Source organism: Dunckerocampus dactyliophorus, chromosome 10, assembly GCF_027744805.1.
Source record: "Dunckerocampus dactyliophorus isolate RoL2022-P2 chromosome 10, RoL_Ddac_1.1, whole genome shotgun sequence".
NCBI classification, from domain to species: Eukaryota; Metazoa; Chordata; class Actinopteri; order Syngnathiformes; family Syngnathidae; genus Dunckerocampus; species Dunckerocampus dactyliophorus.
In genome coordinates this window covers 13,685,526-13,704,887 of record NC_072828.1, presented here as the reverse complement: position 1 = coordinate 13,704,887, position 19,362 = coordinate 13,685,526, and the positions used below count along the sequence as shown (strand labels likewise).

The following is a 19,362-nucleotide window of genomic DNA, read 5'->3' as shown; positions in this document are numbered from 1 at the left end:
TGCCCAGTGTCGTTCTTATGGTGGAGTCATGAACACTGACCTTAACTGAGGCAAGTGAGGTCTGTCGTTCTTTGGATGTTGGATGTTGTGGGGTCTTTTGTGACCTCTTGGATGATTCGTGGCTGCGCTCTTGGGTGATTTTGTTTGGCCGGCCACTGTTCCATGATTTCGCCATTTGTGGATAATGGCTCTCACTGCGGTTCGCTCGAGACCCAAAGCTTAAGAAATGGCTTTATAACCTTTTCCAGATGAATAGATCTCAATTACTTTATTTGGGGGTGGGGAATCTCTTTTTCACACCGGGTCATGTAGTTTGTATTTTTTCCTCCCTTAATAACAAAAACTTCATTTAAAAACTGCCTTTTATGTTCAGTTTTGTTGTCATTGACTAACATTTAATTTTGTGTGATGATCTGAAACATTTAAGTGTGACAAACCACTGTGCGTTACTTTCTCTCCTGTCGTATCACTGCGCACTGTCACCTGTCCATTGTTGTGTATGTGTTCCACAGTGTTAACATGCGCGGATGAAGATGCGAGAAGCCTCTGCGTGCAGTGATACGACGGAAGCGAGAAAGTAGCGACGAGCATTTGTGAGGTTTGATTTTTTTCAAGGAGGCATTTTTGTGATGCAAATGTATACTCTTTTGAACTTATATTGTTTTCAGAAGCCAAACTCTTGAAAATGGCTGAGACCCTCACATCTTCATCCGCTGTGGAACACATACTTAAACAAGATGGCTGCGATGTCACAGCGGATGTATCTTCATCACACACACAACAATGGACAGCCGACAGCCACAGTGCTTGTTGTCCATAGTCCCCCCTTGTCTTCCTTTCCTTTGCCTTGTTTCTCTCTCATCAGTAAAAACTTGTGCTTTGGGGATAGTTCTTCTCAAATTACTAGAAATGAGACATCCTCTTTTCTTTTTGACTCTTTCTCTTCCTCTGTCAGCCCCACGGGCAAATTCTCCCTGTCAGATCAAACAGGCAGCAGTTCCACACAACAACACAGTTGTTTTTTTTTTTTTCATGGAACATGACTGGAAAAAGTTGTACTATGCAGAAGGTAAAGTCAGCTCCATCAGTCTGTCATCACCACAAAATTGAGAGAGATTGGGCTAAATTCAACAGGCACTTTTTGTCCCACCACATACAGCTACAAGTAGTCTGCTTTGCAGCATGACACACTGGAATAAGGACTACATCGATGGTGGAGTGTTAAGTATGCATGGTATGTGGCAGATTGTCACCTTTCAACAACACATTATAGCCGTTCCTTTTCTGACGTTGACTGATTGACTCTTGCCACTTTTTCCCTACAGAGTGGCACGGTTCAGCTCGGTCATGCATGTCAAGGATGATGGGGGTAGCATCATGGTCTGGGACTCCATGAATGCTTTTAGCACTGGGGGAGTTGTGGTTCATTAAGGCGAGCATGAATTCCAACATGTACCTCATCTGTGTTTTTTGGGGTGGCTGTCACTCAGGGGTCATTGGAATTTTCCTCCCATATGGTGGTAATGCATTGAGGCAAAATAAACTCCGACATCCGACTGTAGTGATGGCAGCGTCATGCTCCGGGGGCTGCTTGAGTGCTGCCGGCACTGGGGGAGCTGTGGTCCATTGAGGGGAAACATGAATTCCAACATGTACTGTGGTGATGAAAAAGTCATGGTTTGTTTGCTTGAATGCTGCGGTATATTTAAGGGATAACATGAATTTCAAAATGTACTACGACTTATTTGAGTAATTTAATACACAACTTCTACAAGTAGGAATCCTCATTAGCTAACATACAAAAATCAACCTTTCATAGCTCGTATGACATTGTGAAATATGTACTGCAAGTAATGTAGAATATGGGTCGCTTCTTGAGCAAGAGAGACGAGGTGAGCGGCATACCAAGCACGCCCATACTGATGGCTTGCAGTGACACTGGTTCAGCAGCTTCTCTGAGCCCTGCCCTGCAAGGTAGCCTGGCAAGCTTGCCTGTTGTCTATTTTATATTGTCTTTTCCTCTCTCAGATAACATTCTTGCTGGCAAAAATTACAATCTGTGAGCTTTCGAGGCATGGCAAATAGAAGATACATGATTAAAAAAAACAGATGCATACATAGGAGTTGTATAGTTCTGTTTTTCAGGGGAGGCACTAGAAGGTAGTTTAGAAACTATCAAATGGACAAAGAGGAGTAGTATTTATTTATTTTAAAATGCACGCCGCAATTGTGATATCAAAACAGAATACAGACCAAAAGAGAGACAATCTTTGGAAACGATCATCCAACTCAATGTAATATTACATCAAAGCTCCGGTAAGACACTTAACGTTGTTTCTGCTTTAATAGAATACAGTTAACCCAGTCTGATCCCAAAGGCAATCCATGTGACATAATCAGGCCAGTCTGGGTCAAAAGGCCTGAGTGACTGTTTACTTACAAGCGACTGCCTTAATTCACAGAGAAGACAAGCAAATACAAAATTAGATTTTCTGTTAACAATCAGCCTTTTGAGAGGCAGCACACAGAAGACGGGAGAGAGTGTACAATTGTTAACATGTCAGTCCATCAGTCCGTGTACATAGCAGGGGAAAAGAAATTAGTTAATGAGTATATCAGTAGGCCTGCGCTTTGTCAGCTGACTCTTAACTAAAATAGTCTTTTCTGTGTGGCGTTAGGGATAGACGCCCCTTTTTTATCATTTGCATCATCATTAAATAAATAAATGAGCTCAGTGTTCACAATTCAAGTGCAAGTGGGAATAACAGGAAAGTTTAATTGGACCAAAGTCCTCTTCTGACATTGATGATCAGCTGAAAACCTTATGATTCTGGGTAAATCCTCATATATCAAAGTTGGACATTTTTATTTGTGAAGATGATGCTGAACATTCCAGTTCTGCGCTCTCATGGTATTTTCTTGTTGCATTTTAATGTTGTCCCTGGGGCCTGTTTATGAGTAACACACGTGAGAAAAATCTATCATCTTGAGAAAATAGGCGCTCGAACGTTCGTTTTTCCAGGTTTTTCATGGCGTCATGAAGGATCCTTCCTTATAAACATGATATCCCCTCTGATCGCTAGCTAGATGAGCCTGCCCCATGCATATACTAAAGCATATACTAAAGACAGCATATACAGCCTATACTAAAGCTGTCTTCCATGAAGACAGCTTTGTAAGTGAAAAAAAGAGCAGGCTTCGCTACACATCTAAAAATAAAGCTAGGAGCTCTGCTCTAAATTTTGTTATTTTAAGTTTTTTTTTGCCCAGCGGGCATAATGTTACTGTTAAAATGGGACTGTAATGTTAGCAGCACTGTACTGTAGCTCACATACAGTACCTACGCTAGTGAACAGTTGCGTCCTCTTGTCTCTTGTTTTATCTGATATACACTACCGGTCAAAAGATCGCATCGGCAAGACAATAAAAAAAAAATCAGATCGAATCGGAAGCCAAAAAAATATGGATCGGGACATCCCTAATACTTAACATGAGGATGTTTTTTGAAATTTTAAGGATTCAGGCAAGATGGACATAAAAAAACATATCTAAAAAATAGCCTGTAAAATAATAGGCCATTTTCTTTAAAATAAATATAGAAAAAATCAAATATAATCTTTTTTATAACAAACTTTAGCTATGCTCAAATCCTCAGCTAAAAACAAAAGAACAATATATGAAGGAGTGCCCGGTTTAACAGGAAAATTTTAAATGGCTGCAACTCAAAAATACTTTAAATTGAACAGTAGTATTTTTTTCAGGTAAACATTTTTAGTGGACACAAGCATGTCCTTATTTTGTGCCAAGAACACCAACTTATCAACTGCATCAGTCTTAGCAACTGTCTGTCTGACTTCCTTGTTCATTTGTGGTAGAGCTTGTCGTGCTAAATAATTGTGACTGCAAAGCTCGCTGGACATAGTGAGTCCATTGTTTTCAGCAGGTTTTTAAAGCCGTTTTTTTCCACTGTTGCAACGGCGACCATATCGTACCAATGTGATAAGACACCGCTTTACAACAACACACCACTTTGCACCTTGTTGGCTAATTCTTCCACCATAGACGCTGTCGCTTCAACTGGAACCACTGGACGTGCAGGGATGAGAGAGATACAGTGCAAATCCAGTCTATATTGATATCAACAATATGGTTGGTTTTGATATCGTGCTTACAGTAAATGTTGATACTTCCAAAATATCGATATATCGCCCAGTGTTAGAAGAGAGACAGACAAACAATCGCAACACTTAAAAATGTAGGTTTTTTCTATAGAGAAATTGGGTTGTTCTAAAACTTTTGACCGGTAACATTGAACTACACTAAGTCCCCTACTAACGAACATCCGACGTGCGAACATTCGGAGATACAAACACAAGCCGACTGGTCTATTTTTTCATGTGTTTTGCCTTATAAGTCCATATTTATACTGGTACATGCTTGACCAGCAGAGGGCACTGTGACACTGCTAATGGGACCAACAGATACAGGAAGAGAGGAAGACGAGAGAGGAAGAGTTTTATGATACAACCCGGACAGAGCGTGTGATAAAAGTTTATGAAGAGTTAATAGGCCTGCTTAATTCTACACCACCCACAGAACACTACCTCTTTTAGAAGAGTCTAACGACGACGACCATTTGTCCTTTTTTTCCAATAAGTCCTCCTCCTACACCACAACGACGTATGCTGGACCACTCTCTTCAAAGGTAAATAACATTTATCATTACGTATTATTATATCATTTTTATTATTGTTTTTTTCATTAATTATCCTCGTTTAATATTACTACTGCATCCAAACTCATATTTACATACATACACAAATACTGTATACAGTATATGTATACACGTACATGTAGCACCTATATCATTGGTAATATTACCTTTTCCCCTACTTAAGAACGATTCGACATAAGAACGGTCGTCTGAAACCAATTGTGTTCGTTAGTTGGGGACTTGGTGTATTGCATATTTAAACAGTGGATAAAGTGCACAATAGCATTCAAGCTACAGACACAAAATGGCACAGTCAGGTTCCCTGTCAGGTTTGCTAAAAGCAGAATGAAGTATGGATTTTGGTCAACACACTTCTATTGTAGCACCTATGAGACGTATTTGAAATGGTTGAAAAACAGTATAATATGAGACCTTAAACAACAACACATTTTAAATCCTTAACCAATGGAGTGAAGTGTAGGACTGACTGTGGAGAAAATTCAAACATTGTATGCCCGTCTCTCAGGGCAGCAGAACCACGCACACAAGAATGAGTACACTTCCAACACACTATCTGACCTTCTAGAAGACAGTAACAATGTCAAACAGTGAATAAGATATGTGGCTTTCCCCTTCTCCCTTTTTGTAGAAGCGGCAGAATGTTAGGATTCTCAAAAGTCTGCTGGGAACCACAGCTTGGCGTGATTCACAGTACACCTGTTCAAGTATGTGTCACTGTAATTGAATTTGCTCAGTTTTAATTGCAAGGTAGAGCAACGTTAGGTGGTGGTAATGTCCCTCATCTTCAGCTTCAGCTTGAGAGTTTTAACAATATTCCATTTTTACTACATCCTACATCCAAAATCATTACATTTCACACACATCCACAAAGGCTTCATTGACATTGGGTAAAGTTTGAGTCATGTTGGAAACATACATACATTACATACTAAGGGAATACTGACATGAAAGCACCTGGGGAAAAATAGTAGAAAACGTTGGCAAAGCCAAAATCTATTACAGCTATAGTAACATAAGACCAACCTTTAAATGTACCAAATAACAAGTTGGAAGGCAAAATGTGTGTGTTGGTATTGTTCCCAGTAGCGGTGCGCTTTCTCACACACAGCAGTCCATTATTCTCCACTCTGTGTGTGAATGAAATCTGATGGTTGCAAGGACAAGGTGAGATTGATCTAAAAACCCTCATTTCTCTACTGCCTTTCACATGCAATCCAGGTATTTATGTTTCTGATGTTCTTATTCATTTTCTTGTGTTTTCTTTCTTTTTTGGGGGAGAATGAACAGAACAAGAATTTCATTGCATAGCAGAACTACCTGTTTTACTGTGCATATGACAATAAAACTCTTGAATCTTGAATCCAATGTTACATGTTTTTAGTCAGCTTTAGTCCAATCTTACCTGCAATATCCTGTGCCGTTGCTGAAGGTCTGACAGGTAGCGTTGTTAACACATGGTGCTTTATTATCCACGCACTGAAGAGCTGCAAGAGACAAGAGACAAGAGACAAGTTAGAAACATAAAACGGATGTACGGATGTAGGGTTTTCAGACCTAACTTGACTTTGTTCAGTGTTTCCCCTAGATGGTCAAGTTAATTGTATTAGAACTTTCCTATTCCTATTTTATTTATGTGTTTGTGTTTTGGACAATGAAGACTTACCTGACCCTCACAAGTTGATTTTTAACTTGCAGTGGTTTTTCGGTCCCGAACCACCAGTTGTGAACCACTAACTTACGTAGAGCATGTCTTTCTGACTGTGCTGGACACTGTGTACAGCCTTGTAGACACTTGGAAAGAAAGCCTTAACCTTTCGCTGCCTTTTTTTGTGTAAAAGTGTCAAGGCACACTTTTTGTCAAGGCACTTTAAAGCATCTTGTTTAGTAATTACTTTATATTTGACGTACTTACACTTCATTTAAAAATCTGACCTAAATTGTCTGTTTATTTACATGGCACCATTATAGAAATATACCGCTCTCCTATACATCATCAGCCTGATTTGAATCAGTTACCCTAAACTTGTGGAAAGTGAAAAGTGCGGTGGAAAGGCAAACCACACTGGGCCACAGGAACCATCGTTACCAGGAACTACAAGTTTCTGGACATGTGGTGGAAAAGAGGCTATATATAACTGGTGAGGAATGATCGCATTAATAATATGACGCGTCTTTATTTGAGAGAGCCTGCTGCAGATAGGGTTAGAGTCTTTGTATTGAATTATTTTATGAAATGTGACGGTCGTCACATATAACTGGCGAGGAGCGATCACATTACAGAAACTCTACGACTCGGCTACTCGTGTTTGTGTCAATGTTTGTCCAAATTATCCCCACCCCCAGAATCAAGACCTCGGTCAAGACTGAAAAAAATCTTGAGTAGCAGTGAAGCAAATGTACTCATTGCTGGAAACACGTTACAAGTACACCACTGTGGTCTTCCATTGTTGTTTTGGCTGTGATGTACTTAAGCATGCTCAAACTAAACACTTTTTTGGCATTTAAATTGAAACAATAATGTTTATCAAAAAACCTCAATTCTGAAACCCATTTTTCAAATATTGACATTAAAAGAGGTATCTTCTATAGAGTTGTCTTCATTCCCCTGTTTCCCAGAGTGAGATAAAGCAGAGGGATAGCCTCCTATCTAAGTTTGTAAGGTTGGCCTCAGATTAGCGAATGGTCACAGGGCCGCCGGATGGGCTGGCAGACAGAAATGAGCCTTGAGGAAAAGAAAACAAAGCCCGACTATCTCCCTGCCAATGAAACACTCATAGCCAGACACACCGACCATTGTGTGGTCCCCCTGGGCCACAGCTCAAGTGGTCTTTATGGACACCAAGCCAGCACAACATACCAAAAAGACATGTAGTGTTCTCGGATTTACTTATCAATGCAACACAACAGCCAAATGAGGAAAGACACTGCGAGGACTGCGAGATTTGACTACAACTGCCATAAATCATATGAACATAAGAGCTGTCCGAGTGTTTCTGTGTTAACATTTTCTTTCATATTCGCAATTGGTAAATGCGGTTTATCACAAATCTAGAGATCATTTGACAAGAGGCAGGATCAGCTGATTTGAATGAAACGGCAACAAGGTATAGTCATAGCAATACAGGAAGTACGCTGAGGTAGTAGTGTTACTTCCTGTGCCAACAATTAATCACACTGTCATTTAAGTTCAAGAGCATCTGTGTCTCAAAGCAGACATGCTCGAATTTGCAATGGTGGCAATAAAAACACACAGCTAGCTGGCTCTCAAATGGTGTACGACAAGTGACTAATGTCTTAGAGACAGTCTCACAGACATAGTCCATTAGACATGGGGATGCCCATACATAAACCACCGTGAAATTCATAATCCTAGCATGCACACATGCTGACACGCACACACACGTAGCTATATCAGACTACAGTACAGTCCGCAGGGAACATTGAGCTATTTCGGAATTGTATCTTCACAGAGCGGACATACAGTAACTTATGGTATGTATACATGCTGCAAGTCAACTCTGTGATACAACACAGAGAGCAAATGTGAAAGATGGATGATTTGGTTGGACCATACATTTTGCAAACCATAAACAGGGGAAAACTTTATTACTGTAGTACATCTGAGCTACATGGCATAAAATGCAGCAGAAAACATTAAAAACACACTACTAGGACATCACAGGCTACAAAAACTGCTTTCGACCTCCAGACTGGTTTGATGCAATAATCTTGCAAGATTTGGGACATCCTGCCTCTTGTTACACCACACACAGAGCAATTACAGGACAGGACACTAAAAAGTAAAAAACAATAAAACACTCACAATTTATACATTTTATCATTCAAATTAACATTAGTCCGCATAACAGATAGCTTGCTATTGAGAGTTAGTCATTTAGCACTGCATCCTTGTCCTATTTCAACACTTCCTTTCAACATACAGCTACGTATATAGAGAGACTTCCATTTCTATGCGTGTTTCTCTGTCACACTTGGGTCAAGCGATTTTAGCAGGGCTAATCAATTAAGACTAGTAGATGTTCAGAATGTAGAGTTTGAATGTAAAAAAAATAACATATCATTCCATCGTACTCTTTTGAACAGACTTAAAAATGACTGTGAAAAATGTCCAAAAATCATCTGTATTGTCATATACAGTCATCCATTGTTAATTGTTAATTGATTCCAGACCCGACCGCGGTAAGTGAATTTCCACAAAGTAGGATTCAATATTAATAAATTAATTATTTATGTAGTTAGAACAGAGAAACCTGTTTATGACCATTTTTTACCATGAACAGAATAAGATTTTCATTGCATGGTATAACTGCTGTTTTACCATGCACATGACAATAAAACTCTCTTGAATCTCTCTTGAATTATTAGAGCCCTGTAGACATGAACACCCCTACAGTCACCTTTTACACTATTTACACTATTCTTTGTTTACGCCACATTGCTATTGCGTAGGCTACAGGATTACTGCAGGGACACAAGAGACGGCCACGGCTTAAAGCGTAGCATGCTAACGAGCTAATTAGTTAGCTAGTTAGTTGACTTGCAGCATGTGTACATACCATAGTCTGGAATTTCCCCTTGTGGGACTAATACATCCTATCTAATTTATTTATCCTCAACTTTAAAAAGCATTTCAAACAGAGTGGGGAGAAAGCCAAAAACTTACAATTTACACACGTAATGGGAGGAAAACTTTTTTTTCACAATGTCATGTTGGACGTGCCATGGCTGACTTCATGCAGTTCTAAGGTAATGCAATCTAATGTCGTGTCTCAGCAATGATTTGTGTCATTACTGACGCCCGGTGACCAGAATACTACATATGACTTGTCAATATTATTTGACTAATAACGGGCCATAGTCAACCACGAAATAGTGATAATTTATTAATTAATTTTTTAAAAACCGCATGAGAGTGAGGGAACCACGATGCAGCGAGGGACGACTGTAATATTCTAATCTGTTGCTGTGTCAAGTGCATATAAGATACATACATTTTGGATATTTAAACAAATGTACACATTACAGAAAGTCATTCAGAAAAAAATTGTGCATAATGTGCAATAATACAAAAAACGAATGCTAATTTTGGAAACTCAGAAACCATGCCAGGGTTTCCCCTAGGATTTTTTGAAGCTGTGGTGGTGGGCTAAATGGGAGGGCGGACTGCCACTGCTGTGTCGTGCCACTGCTGCGTCTTATTTGTTAAGTTATTTAACTTTTATCAACAACAAGCACAACATGAACCGAGACCATTGCAAAACTGTTAATTTAATGGCAAAGTTGCTGAGACAACTTAAAGTTCAACTTATTTAGTTCAATAGTACGATGTGACTAGCACAAACGTATAAAATTTTGTACTATTTGACAAACCCAAATTGAATTTGATGCCTGTTTTAGAGTAACACGAATACATGGGAAATGAATTGTTCAATATATTTTTTACTTAAAAATAACACAATTAACAAAATAACAATTCAATAGTTAGTAGTAGTTTAATAGTTTTGTTACAGAAATTTGTCCCCACAGTCCATTACATGTAGCAGAAACCCTGTACTGTATATCCATTCATACAATATATTAAGTAACATTGTTTTGGTGTGGTGGCTTTTATTTTTTCGTGGCGCTGAACCGCGATCAATTACATGAAACCCTGCAAGACTTATTACGCCCTACTCCATTCAAGTTAAGAGAGTGTTTTATTGGTTTAAATGTATTCATACTACTGTGGTTGACTAATTTTCACATTTACACACATCAAGCAGTGAAAAATGCTATAATGGTACTTAAAAATATTGGCTGTACAGGTACAGTATATAACAAATGCTTTGTGAAGATGACCCGAATACTGACGCATTGTGTTAACGTGAGTATTTTTAGGATATAAAACAACCCTAAATCCCTGTACCCTTAAGTATTTTCTGTAAAAAAAAAAAAAAAAAAATCAGTTAAAATATACAAAACATAACATCAGTGGACATATAAAATATCAATATACATATCAAAGTCTGAACCCTCAGCACTCGCCAGTTCTTTGTCACTTGACATCACAGCAGGCCTCCACAGAGAACCAAGAAGAGGAAAAACAGACAATGTCGAAGGAGGGAGCGGACTAGAGAACAAGAGAGAGTGATTGACCTAAGAGGGGGAGAGGGAGGAAGTAATTACAAAAGTACATGCAAAGACTAAACACAAATGGCTGTCCCTGAGCCCTGGCACACGTCCATACAGCGGCGGACAGGAAGTTGTTCACACTAAGTGAGGAAGTAGACCCATTTCCTGGAATTGCTGCACAAGCCTACTAGATCCAGTGCACCAACTGTTGTCATGGAAACCTGCAATAAAATACTCTTAACTCAGCATGGAAGGAGGGAGATGGGGCTAAAACTAAACACCATCGCCCCAAGGGAAGCCTGCCTGGCCCACACAAACAGCACAGATGAAATATTTTATCCTCTTGATCAAGTCAAATTGAGAGTGGTGACAGAAAACAGCAACGTGAGGTGAGAATATGTCTTCAATGTACAGTACACATTTAGGACATTAGTCATTATAGTCCCAAAACACAAATCTCAATGCAATGCATTCAAAATAGTTACGCACAGACCAGATCAAGGTAGGATCAAAGCAGCCGGTAATGCAAGTAATGACAAAACAATCACATTATTACACTACTGAGCTCCCACCTGAGATGGTCCATTTGCATTTGTAATTACATGGAGGAGCTGGGAGAGAGGGTGTGGAGGGGGAAATTAGTCAGTCTGCAATGTGTTTTTTCTGGAAGAAAAAGTCCAAAAGTGAGAACAGACCAGGGACTTTCCCTGTGCTCACTCAGGACCAAAGTTTTTGTCTGTTTGGGGGGGGGTTTAAATAAAAAAAGATCCATGCTATATGTAATCATTCTCAGATTACAAAACTCTATGACTGACCACCCATGTACAATCACCTGAAAAATTAGGACACGTCATGGTGTAACTCTTCTCCTCCTGAACTACAGCACACAACAGGGTAAAAATGTGTCAAAACATGCACCCCTTCTGTGTTGCCTGTGCTATTATTTTTCCAACGAATATACCACACGGTGGTGCTTTTGTTACACCCCATATTTGACCCCCATAAGTCAGACTGACTTGAAATTTCTCACACAGCTCAATGCACTCTAATAAACCACCCGCTGTAACTTTTACAGTGGTTGATGAATCACCATGGAATTTGGTAGACACCTTTAGAAGACTGACAAGCACATTTGAACAAGTGTGGTTGAATAAAATGGCCAACATCAAGCAAAACGTCTTTGCAGGGGCATGCAGGGTGCCACAAATGGCATCTAAATAGTATATAGTCATCCCTCGCCACTTTGCGGTTTCGAACATCACTCCCTCTCTCTATTGCATTTTTTTTCAAAAATTCATTAATTATTAAATGTGTTTGACTATGGCCTATTATTAGAAAAAAAATATTGAAAGACAATTCATATGTAGTATTCTGGTCACTAGACATCGATAGTGTTACACTGATGAGACATTACCTTACATTACCTTACCTTAGCACTGCACTGTCGGCCATGGCATGTCCAACATGACAGTGAAAAAAAAGTTTTCCTCCCATTCTGTGCGGAAGTGGTAACTTTTTGGTTTCTTACTTTGTTCTTCTTCCCACACTTCAAGTTTAGAATAAAAAAGAAGGCTAAATAGCTAGCTCGGTAACATGCTATGCTGAAAGCAGTAGCCGTCTCTTGTGTCCCTGCAGTGATCCCGTAGCCTGCGTATAGTGATGTGCGGATCGACATTCAAATATTGATGCTTTCAATAGCAGCTCTTTATGCTCAAAATTTGATTCTGCTTCTGTCAATCTCAGGCTGTTGAAACGATGGCCAATCGTAAACAGAGCCATGTGTGAACTTGGAATAAAGTTCTAAATAATTATTTATTTTAATGATTTTATTATTTTACGTATTATATGGTTTTATTATTTAAAATACCATTTTCACATATTTCATGATTTTGTTGTTGTATATTAGCTTGGTCATATTGTAAAAAAAAAGATGTTACAATTCTTAAAAAAACAAGATTGAAGATACATAGTCTTCACATTAACACCTACATAAACGTATTACTCAGTGATGTGTCTTGTACTAACTATATGTTCCCTGCCTACCTGTCTCCAGGCTTACGGGCCTGTTTGGCTTAGGAATGCAGGCCACAGTAATTCCCTGTTAATTTTCTAACCCATTGAACGGGGCAGACCCAACGCTCTGTAATTCCCTCAACCTTCACAGGCACAGACACCGCCTCCTACAGTAGTGGGGAATGCGGCCTAGGTAGCTGCTGGCACCTTGGTTTGTTCACATTATGACATGGCATTCATTTAATGCCTTAATGCAGGATTGGAGGCGAAAATGGAGACAAACTTGAAGCATGTCTGTGGTGCATGTACAACTCGGGACTGTTATCAGACAAGAACTTCCAAGTTCAAACGGTCACATCCCATACCACAAAATCACTGTTGCGAATGTGCATGAAAAGGCAGTAACATCTGGAGCAGAGTCCCACATATCTTCACCCTGTAATTCACCCAGGTCTCCACTACCGTGCATGGTACGCATGTGGAGATCAGGTTTTATAACACTGCCAGTGGAAGAGGGTTGGGCTTTTGGTTTAGCCAAAGTTAATTTCACTGAGACAAAAGAAAACAGACATGACAGAAATCTGAGATGGCACATCAATAACAAAGCCAAAGGGCAGTGGGCAGGGGGGGACAGTAAATAATGCAGTGTTGTGGGTCGCTCAACAAATTGCTTTGTCTTCAGAGGGCAGGGCTGAAGCATTGCACAAATAAATCACATTTCACACCAGGCACAAGCTTGAGCCACATAAATCAGGATTACAGTATATCAAAAATATGTAGCTACAATGGGAGTCAATGGGACCAAATTGGTCCCAAGGGTAAGGAGTGTAACATAGCATATTGCATAGCACAAGCTTGAGCCAGATGCACACATGCAAAATTAGTGTCTTTCATGGGTTTAGTTCCTGAACTCTAGTTTATTATGCCCCTTGAGTCCAGTTTGTTTTGTCAGGTGTGAGCACAGGAATCAAGCTCGGGTGCAGACCAAGTCAACCAGTTAACCCGTTTTAAATTAATTCCAACCTGGTGACAAATCAGATCTGACTCTCAATAGCATAGTAGTCACGTGTAAACAGATGAAACTCCTCTTACAGAACACATCTTCGGTTTGGAATGTAGGCGGTTTTGTATGCAGTTGGCATTTCACCTGATAGCAACAAGTCTTCTTTTCACCACGAGAAGGAAAATCACTGGTTCAAGACATCCCCCGTAAAATGAAGGCATATTTGTTCCCCTTTGGTCTAAAAACTGTCCCCTTTCAACAGTCTCAGAAAAATGTCATTTAACATTTTTTCCACACAACTCTTGTTAAAAACTTAAAAACTAACCATAAATGAGAACTTTATGTCATTAAGCTATGCTGATTGTAAGAGTGGGGGTGGGTCATCACCTCTAACACCTATTTTCCCTTTATTTTTAAAGGTAGAGGCTTGAGATTTATTTGGTATTCCTGGGGAAAGCAATATAAGAAATCAGGGTTACAGTAAAAGTGAAAAATGTGAGTTTCTTGCATTCACGCACGTTTATTTTGGTACATTAAAGGGAGTTTCACCTTCTGGACATGTTTCAAACTTCCTGTCAAAGATTGCAGATGATAGTCAAAACATGTCATGGTAAAACTCCATCAAATATACCTAAAGAAACACATCTGAATATATGAAACTAAACACATACTCAACAAAAAGACAAAATTAACCTATTGGAGCGAAAATGGGAGTCTGTGAGATCAAACCGGCCCAGACCGTTAATGTATTTTGTATTTCAATCAACAGCCCATGAGTTGAGATGTAGAGAATTCAAGAGTAACAGAAGTAGGTCATGACAAAGGGCACGCGTTTTCCGAAGTCTGAACAATTTTTTCTAGAACAATTTGAACATAGTGCTACTGTGACAGACAAATCAAAATTGGCCAAATTTTCAAGTTGACGTGGTTCTTTTTCTTTTATTTTTCCAGTGACAAATCATAGAAATTAAATGCATCGTTCCAGAGTAAAACATCTTTTTAAGTAACATTATTAACACTGTTACATGTCAAACAAGTGTAAAAGTAAGTTAATTGCTGTTCAGTACAATCTGATAAACAACAAATTATATGTGCTTGGACACATGACATGCTGACAAACCTGCAGAGAGAGAGACTTTTGTGTGTGCCTGGGAGGTGAGTCTCTTCACATGAATACTAAAAAGAGCTGATGACACGCAGTCAGAACTGACAGGTGTCTGTTTTGCAATACATTCATTTCCTTTCCTACGGTCATCATCACACTTTTCCCTTACGGTTACCTTTTTTCTGGGGGGCATCACAAACTATACAAAAAAAGTCAAAGAAAAACCAAAACACGAGTGGAGCTACTCCTTTAGATGCTCACTAAAGTCTTAGATGATGGTGTTGACTTCCAAGTTTTTGTGCAATTTTTTTTAGGCATAACTATTATCTATTTTTGTTACTGTCACCATGATTGATTGAAATCTGAGCTAATGCTCACCTGCTACTTTCAACACACATATGGCAAAACATCTGGCAGGCTTTTATTGTTTGTGTCACAGCAGCTAAAAACATGTAAGACCAAGCTGTGAGGCACTTGTTGACATAACATGCAGACATTTCACATTTTACTTTCTAAAAGGTAGTAAATTGTCTTGTAAATGTTTTGGTTGCGATTTTATTGAACGCGTGCACATAAAAGTTTGAGAGTGCTGGACCTGACAAAGCCTTTTTGCACCTCCCCTGTGATCTTTGGCGCCTCTATAAAAAGGGAGCCTGGACACCCCAGTTTGGAAACAACTAAGTTACCTAAACCTTGATAAGCCTTTTATTAAAGCAAGTGGGGTCAACCTCAGTATTACAGTATTTTGGAGCCGTAAGGAATACGGATCATGATCGATAGGAACCATCCTGCTATATTACGGTTACTTCAGAGTGTGTGTGAGTGTGTGTGTGCGCGTGCGTGTGAGAGAGAGCGAGAGCGAGAGAGAGAGAGAAAAGGGGGGTGGTGGAATGTCAAACACCAACAACATTCCACTGCTCCTCCTTGCACTGCCTGCAGCACTTTCACATTGTCTTTCTCCTTTTGTGTAATTTCCAGTCATTGAGCATTCATCGTAGAAATACATGTATCCAAATTGAGCTTAAAAAAAAAAAAATCACTTTCGCTTATTGGGGACCTATTTATAGTAGCCAAGTTTGTGACCAATGATGCATTACCTGCATCATCATCAGTGCTAATGAAGCATGCTAAAAACGGTCCAAAGATAATCAACTAAAGACAACCACAAATTAATTTAATAAATGTAACATTTATTATTACAGGCAGTTGCTAGGGGTGTTCCGATACAATTTTTATAATTTATGTTAATATCGGCGCCGATACTATATCAATCCGATATCAGCACAATTAGAAAAGGCTTAATCAAGTGACATTACTCAAACAGAGGACAATAGTCAACAACAGTAGGTATGAGAAAAACTGACCCGTTTACTTCTTTATGCATGTGGGATTAGTTTTATTGGCAATGTAGTGGCAGCTAGGTATAATATAGCGAGCTTCGAGGTGAATGAAGCTCATTGCAACCCGACATTACTCAAAAAGGGGCTGGCTCTGTTCTGTTATAGTTCGTGACTTTTTGCTGTCCTGTGGGAGTTTCCTGTGTGCTGCTGTATTAAATGCGATGAGGTTGGTCGTAATAAACTTCCCCGGCTCTGTGCCACCATAGGGAACACGTGCACTCATCTGCAACATCTTTTTCGGGCATTAACAAAAAATGCTGCCACACAGCCAACATCACTCCTACTCCTTGCTACGTTGTTAACAACATACACTGTTGATGTGATCACGTGGGCTCTATCCGGTCGCTTCTGGATAGAGGTGCTGGAGCGGAGTCTGCAAACGACTGCTTGTATCGGAGTGCCAATATTGGAGATTTTAGATGCAGGCCAATATAATCCGATACTCTTTTTTTCTGATATAGGGCTGAAAAAAAGCAGGCTTTGCTACACTCCTTGAACTAATAACTGGAGCGCTGCCAACCATCCGTCAGTCAGCTACTGATGTGGGAACTGTAAATTTCTTTTTTTTTTTTTTTTTAATGTGACTGTAATTTCAGCACTGTAGCTCACATAGATATGCTAGTGTTGCGAATGTTTCAGACACACAAACAGACACACAAACAGTGTGTTCTCAGGAGAGCTTACTAAAAGCACTTTGTAACTATGTGAATCAAGACTGTGTTTTGGTCAACACACTTCCAATACACTGTGGGACCTGACACTTATTTAAATTGTTGAAAAATTCTGTAATATGGGACATTTAATTGTTATTCTCAACTAGAGCTGCATCAACTAATTGATGAAGCGATGATCAATTATCCAATTAATCGACAACTATTTTTTGGATTTGATTAATAATTTTTTGACTTATTATTATTTCAGCCTCTTAAATGTGATTTTTAAAATTTCCTTAGCTACTTATGAAAGCAGACCTATTATGTTTGTGTTTTAGGCAAAACAAGATATTCCACACATCAGCTTTGACTTAGGAAAACAGTGATGGACATTTTTGCCTCTTTTCTGATATGTTGCGGACCAAACCACCAACTATTTGTGTTTGGTTCATATTGATTTGGTCCATCTAGGGCCTAACTGATTATTGTATGCTGGAGCCTATCCCAGCTGACTTCGGGCGAGAGGCGGGGTACACCCTGGACTGGTCGCCAGCCAATCACAGGGCACATATAGAGAAACAACCATTCAGTCTCATACTCATACCTGTGGACAATTTAAAGTTGCCAATTAACTTAACATGCATGTTTTTGGAATGTGGGAGGAAACCGGAGTACCCGGAGAAAAACCACGCCCGCACAGGGAGAACATGCAAACTCCAAACAAACCCAGATCTTTCCGATCTCCTGACTGTGTGGCCAACATGCTAACCACTAGGCCACCATGCTGCCCTCAGATTAATCAACTAAGAAAAAAAATCGTTAGTTGCAACCCCATTCTCAACAGAATGGGAGACTGTCTCTCCGAAAGTTCCAAACTCCTGCTTCAATGCCAACGTCATACTGAGCACTATATAGAGGAGTTGCCACAGAGGATGTAATGGTCTTCCTAAGACAGCAAATTGACCAATTTGCTGCTTTCCTTGCTTCATGGCGCCATTTGTCAACAATCTTAACAGGTAATCAATTATTAAACCCCCATTGTGTCACATTTATACAACAACTAACAGACTTGTCGCCCACAACACAAACAGTCAATGAGTAAAATTAAGATAACACCCTTTACAGTGGTATAACTCGCAGAAAATGTCCATTTTAAATGTTTTAAGTGATCGTTGTTGAACACCCGGCCAGATGTGTGTTACCAATTATAACACACAGGTCAATATTAGACACAAATTCGACATTTGGCTTTAATTACATAGCCCACGTACTCAATAAGGAAATATAACAGCAGTATAGTCAGAAAATACACAATGTGTTAGGTTAGGGACGTTACAAAAGTTCAGTTCTAAAATGCAGGATGCTACCATAACACTCAACTAGCTTCATGTGAACTAGATTAGACTAGACTAACTAGATTAATTTAAAAAATACGATGTCGTTGACTCATTATATTAATCCGATTGTTTTAACAGTTGAAGCTTTACCGTCGTTCAAAGACTCTCGTTAGCTTTACAGGAGCACGCATGTTATGTGATGCTATGAGAGAGCCGCAGAAGGTGGAGGTAAAAAAAAAAAAAAAAAAAAAGACCGAAAAACTGACAACTTGTGAATTATTAGCTCTATCGTGTGAAACAAGACTTACCCAGAGAGAGGTGGATGAAACCCAGGATGAGGACTAGTGACTTTCCCGAGGAGAAACCGGGTATTTGCTCCATGTTTGCTGTAAAATCCACATAAGAGCACCAAAAGTTGAGAGCTCCCTGGACGGTGACTTCTTCTAAAAAAAAAAAAAAAAAAAAAAAGTGGGGGCAGCGGGGAATTGACTCGTAATTAGTACATAAAACCGAAATCAACTTATTCCGCCATTTTAGTGTTATCTGTAAATCTGGTCAGATCCTACTTAACAGTTTGTGGTTTTAAAAAGTGACTACTTTGACTTGAATCGGTCACACGCTGCGTCGCACCTCTCTACCTCTGTACTGAAGTCAAGGAGTGACACGACGCAGTGGATCCTTCCGCCCAAGTCAAACTGGATCTATAGTCTGACTCAAAAGATGTTTTTTAAACAGCCATAAACCCCCTTTTACTACGCATGTGTGCTTTAAACATCAGGACACAATTCCCTCTATCTAATAGATTCACTTATTGGGCTATGTACTGTATGTATACAATTTTTTTTATGGAAAGTCCTGCTCCCTATGTGTCGCCGCAGCGGAGGAATTTTATTTTCTCATTTTTCTTCCACTTCTTGGTGCTTGGCGAATGACTCAAAATTAACCCGTTCATTGAATCTAAGCGTTCAAACTCTACACAGTTAT

General features: G+C 39.5%; 1 protein-coding gene across 1 annotated transcript in view; it reads right to left on the bottom strand.

Annotated features, from left to right (window-relative positions):
- The window catches only part of notch2 (notch receptor 2), a 51,826-nt gene extending 32,803 nt beyond the window's left edge, over positions 1-19,023 (bottom strand). The window contains exons 1-2 of the mRNA XM_054789370.1: positions 18,687-19,023; positions 6,138-6,219 (exon numbers count right to left, since the gene is read on the bottom strand). Of these exons, the coding sequence (XP_054645345.1) occupies positions 6,138-6,219; positions 18,687-18,759 (155 nt within the window). The 5' untranslated portion in view covers positions 18,760-19,023. The remainder of the gene's footprint in view (positions 1-6,137; positions 6,220-18,686) is intronic.
- Positions 19,024-19,362: the final 339 nt, after the last annotated feature.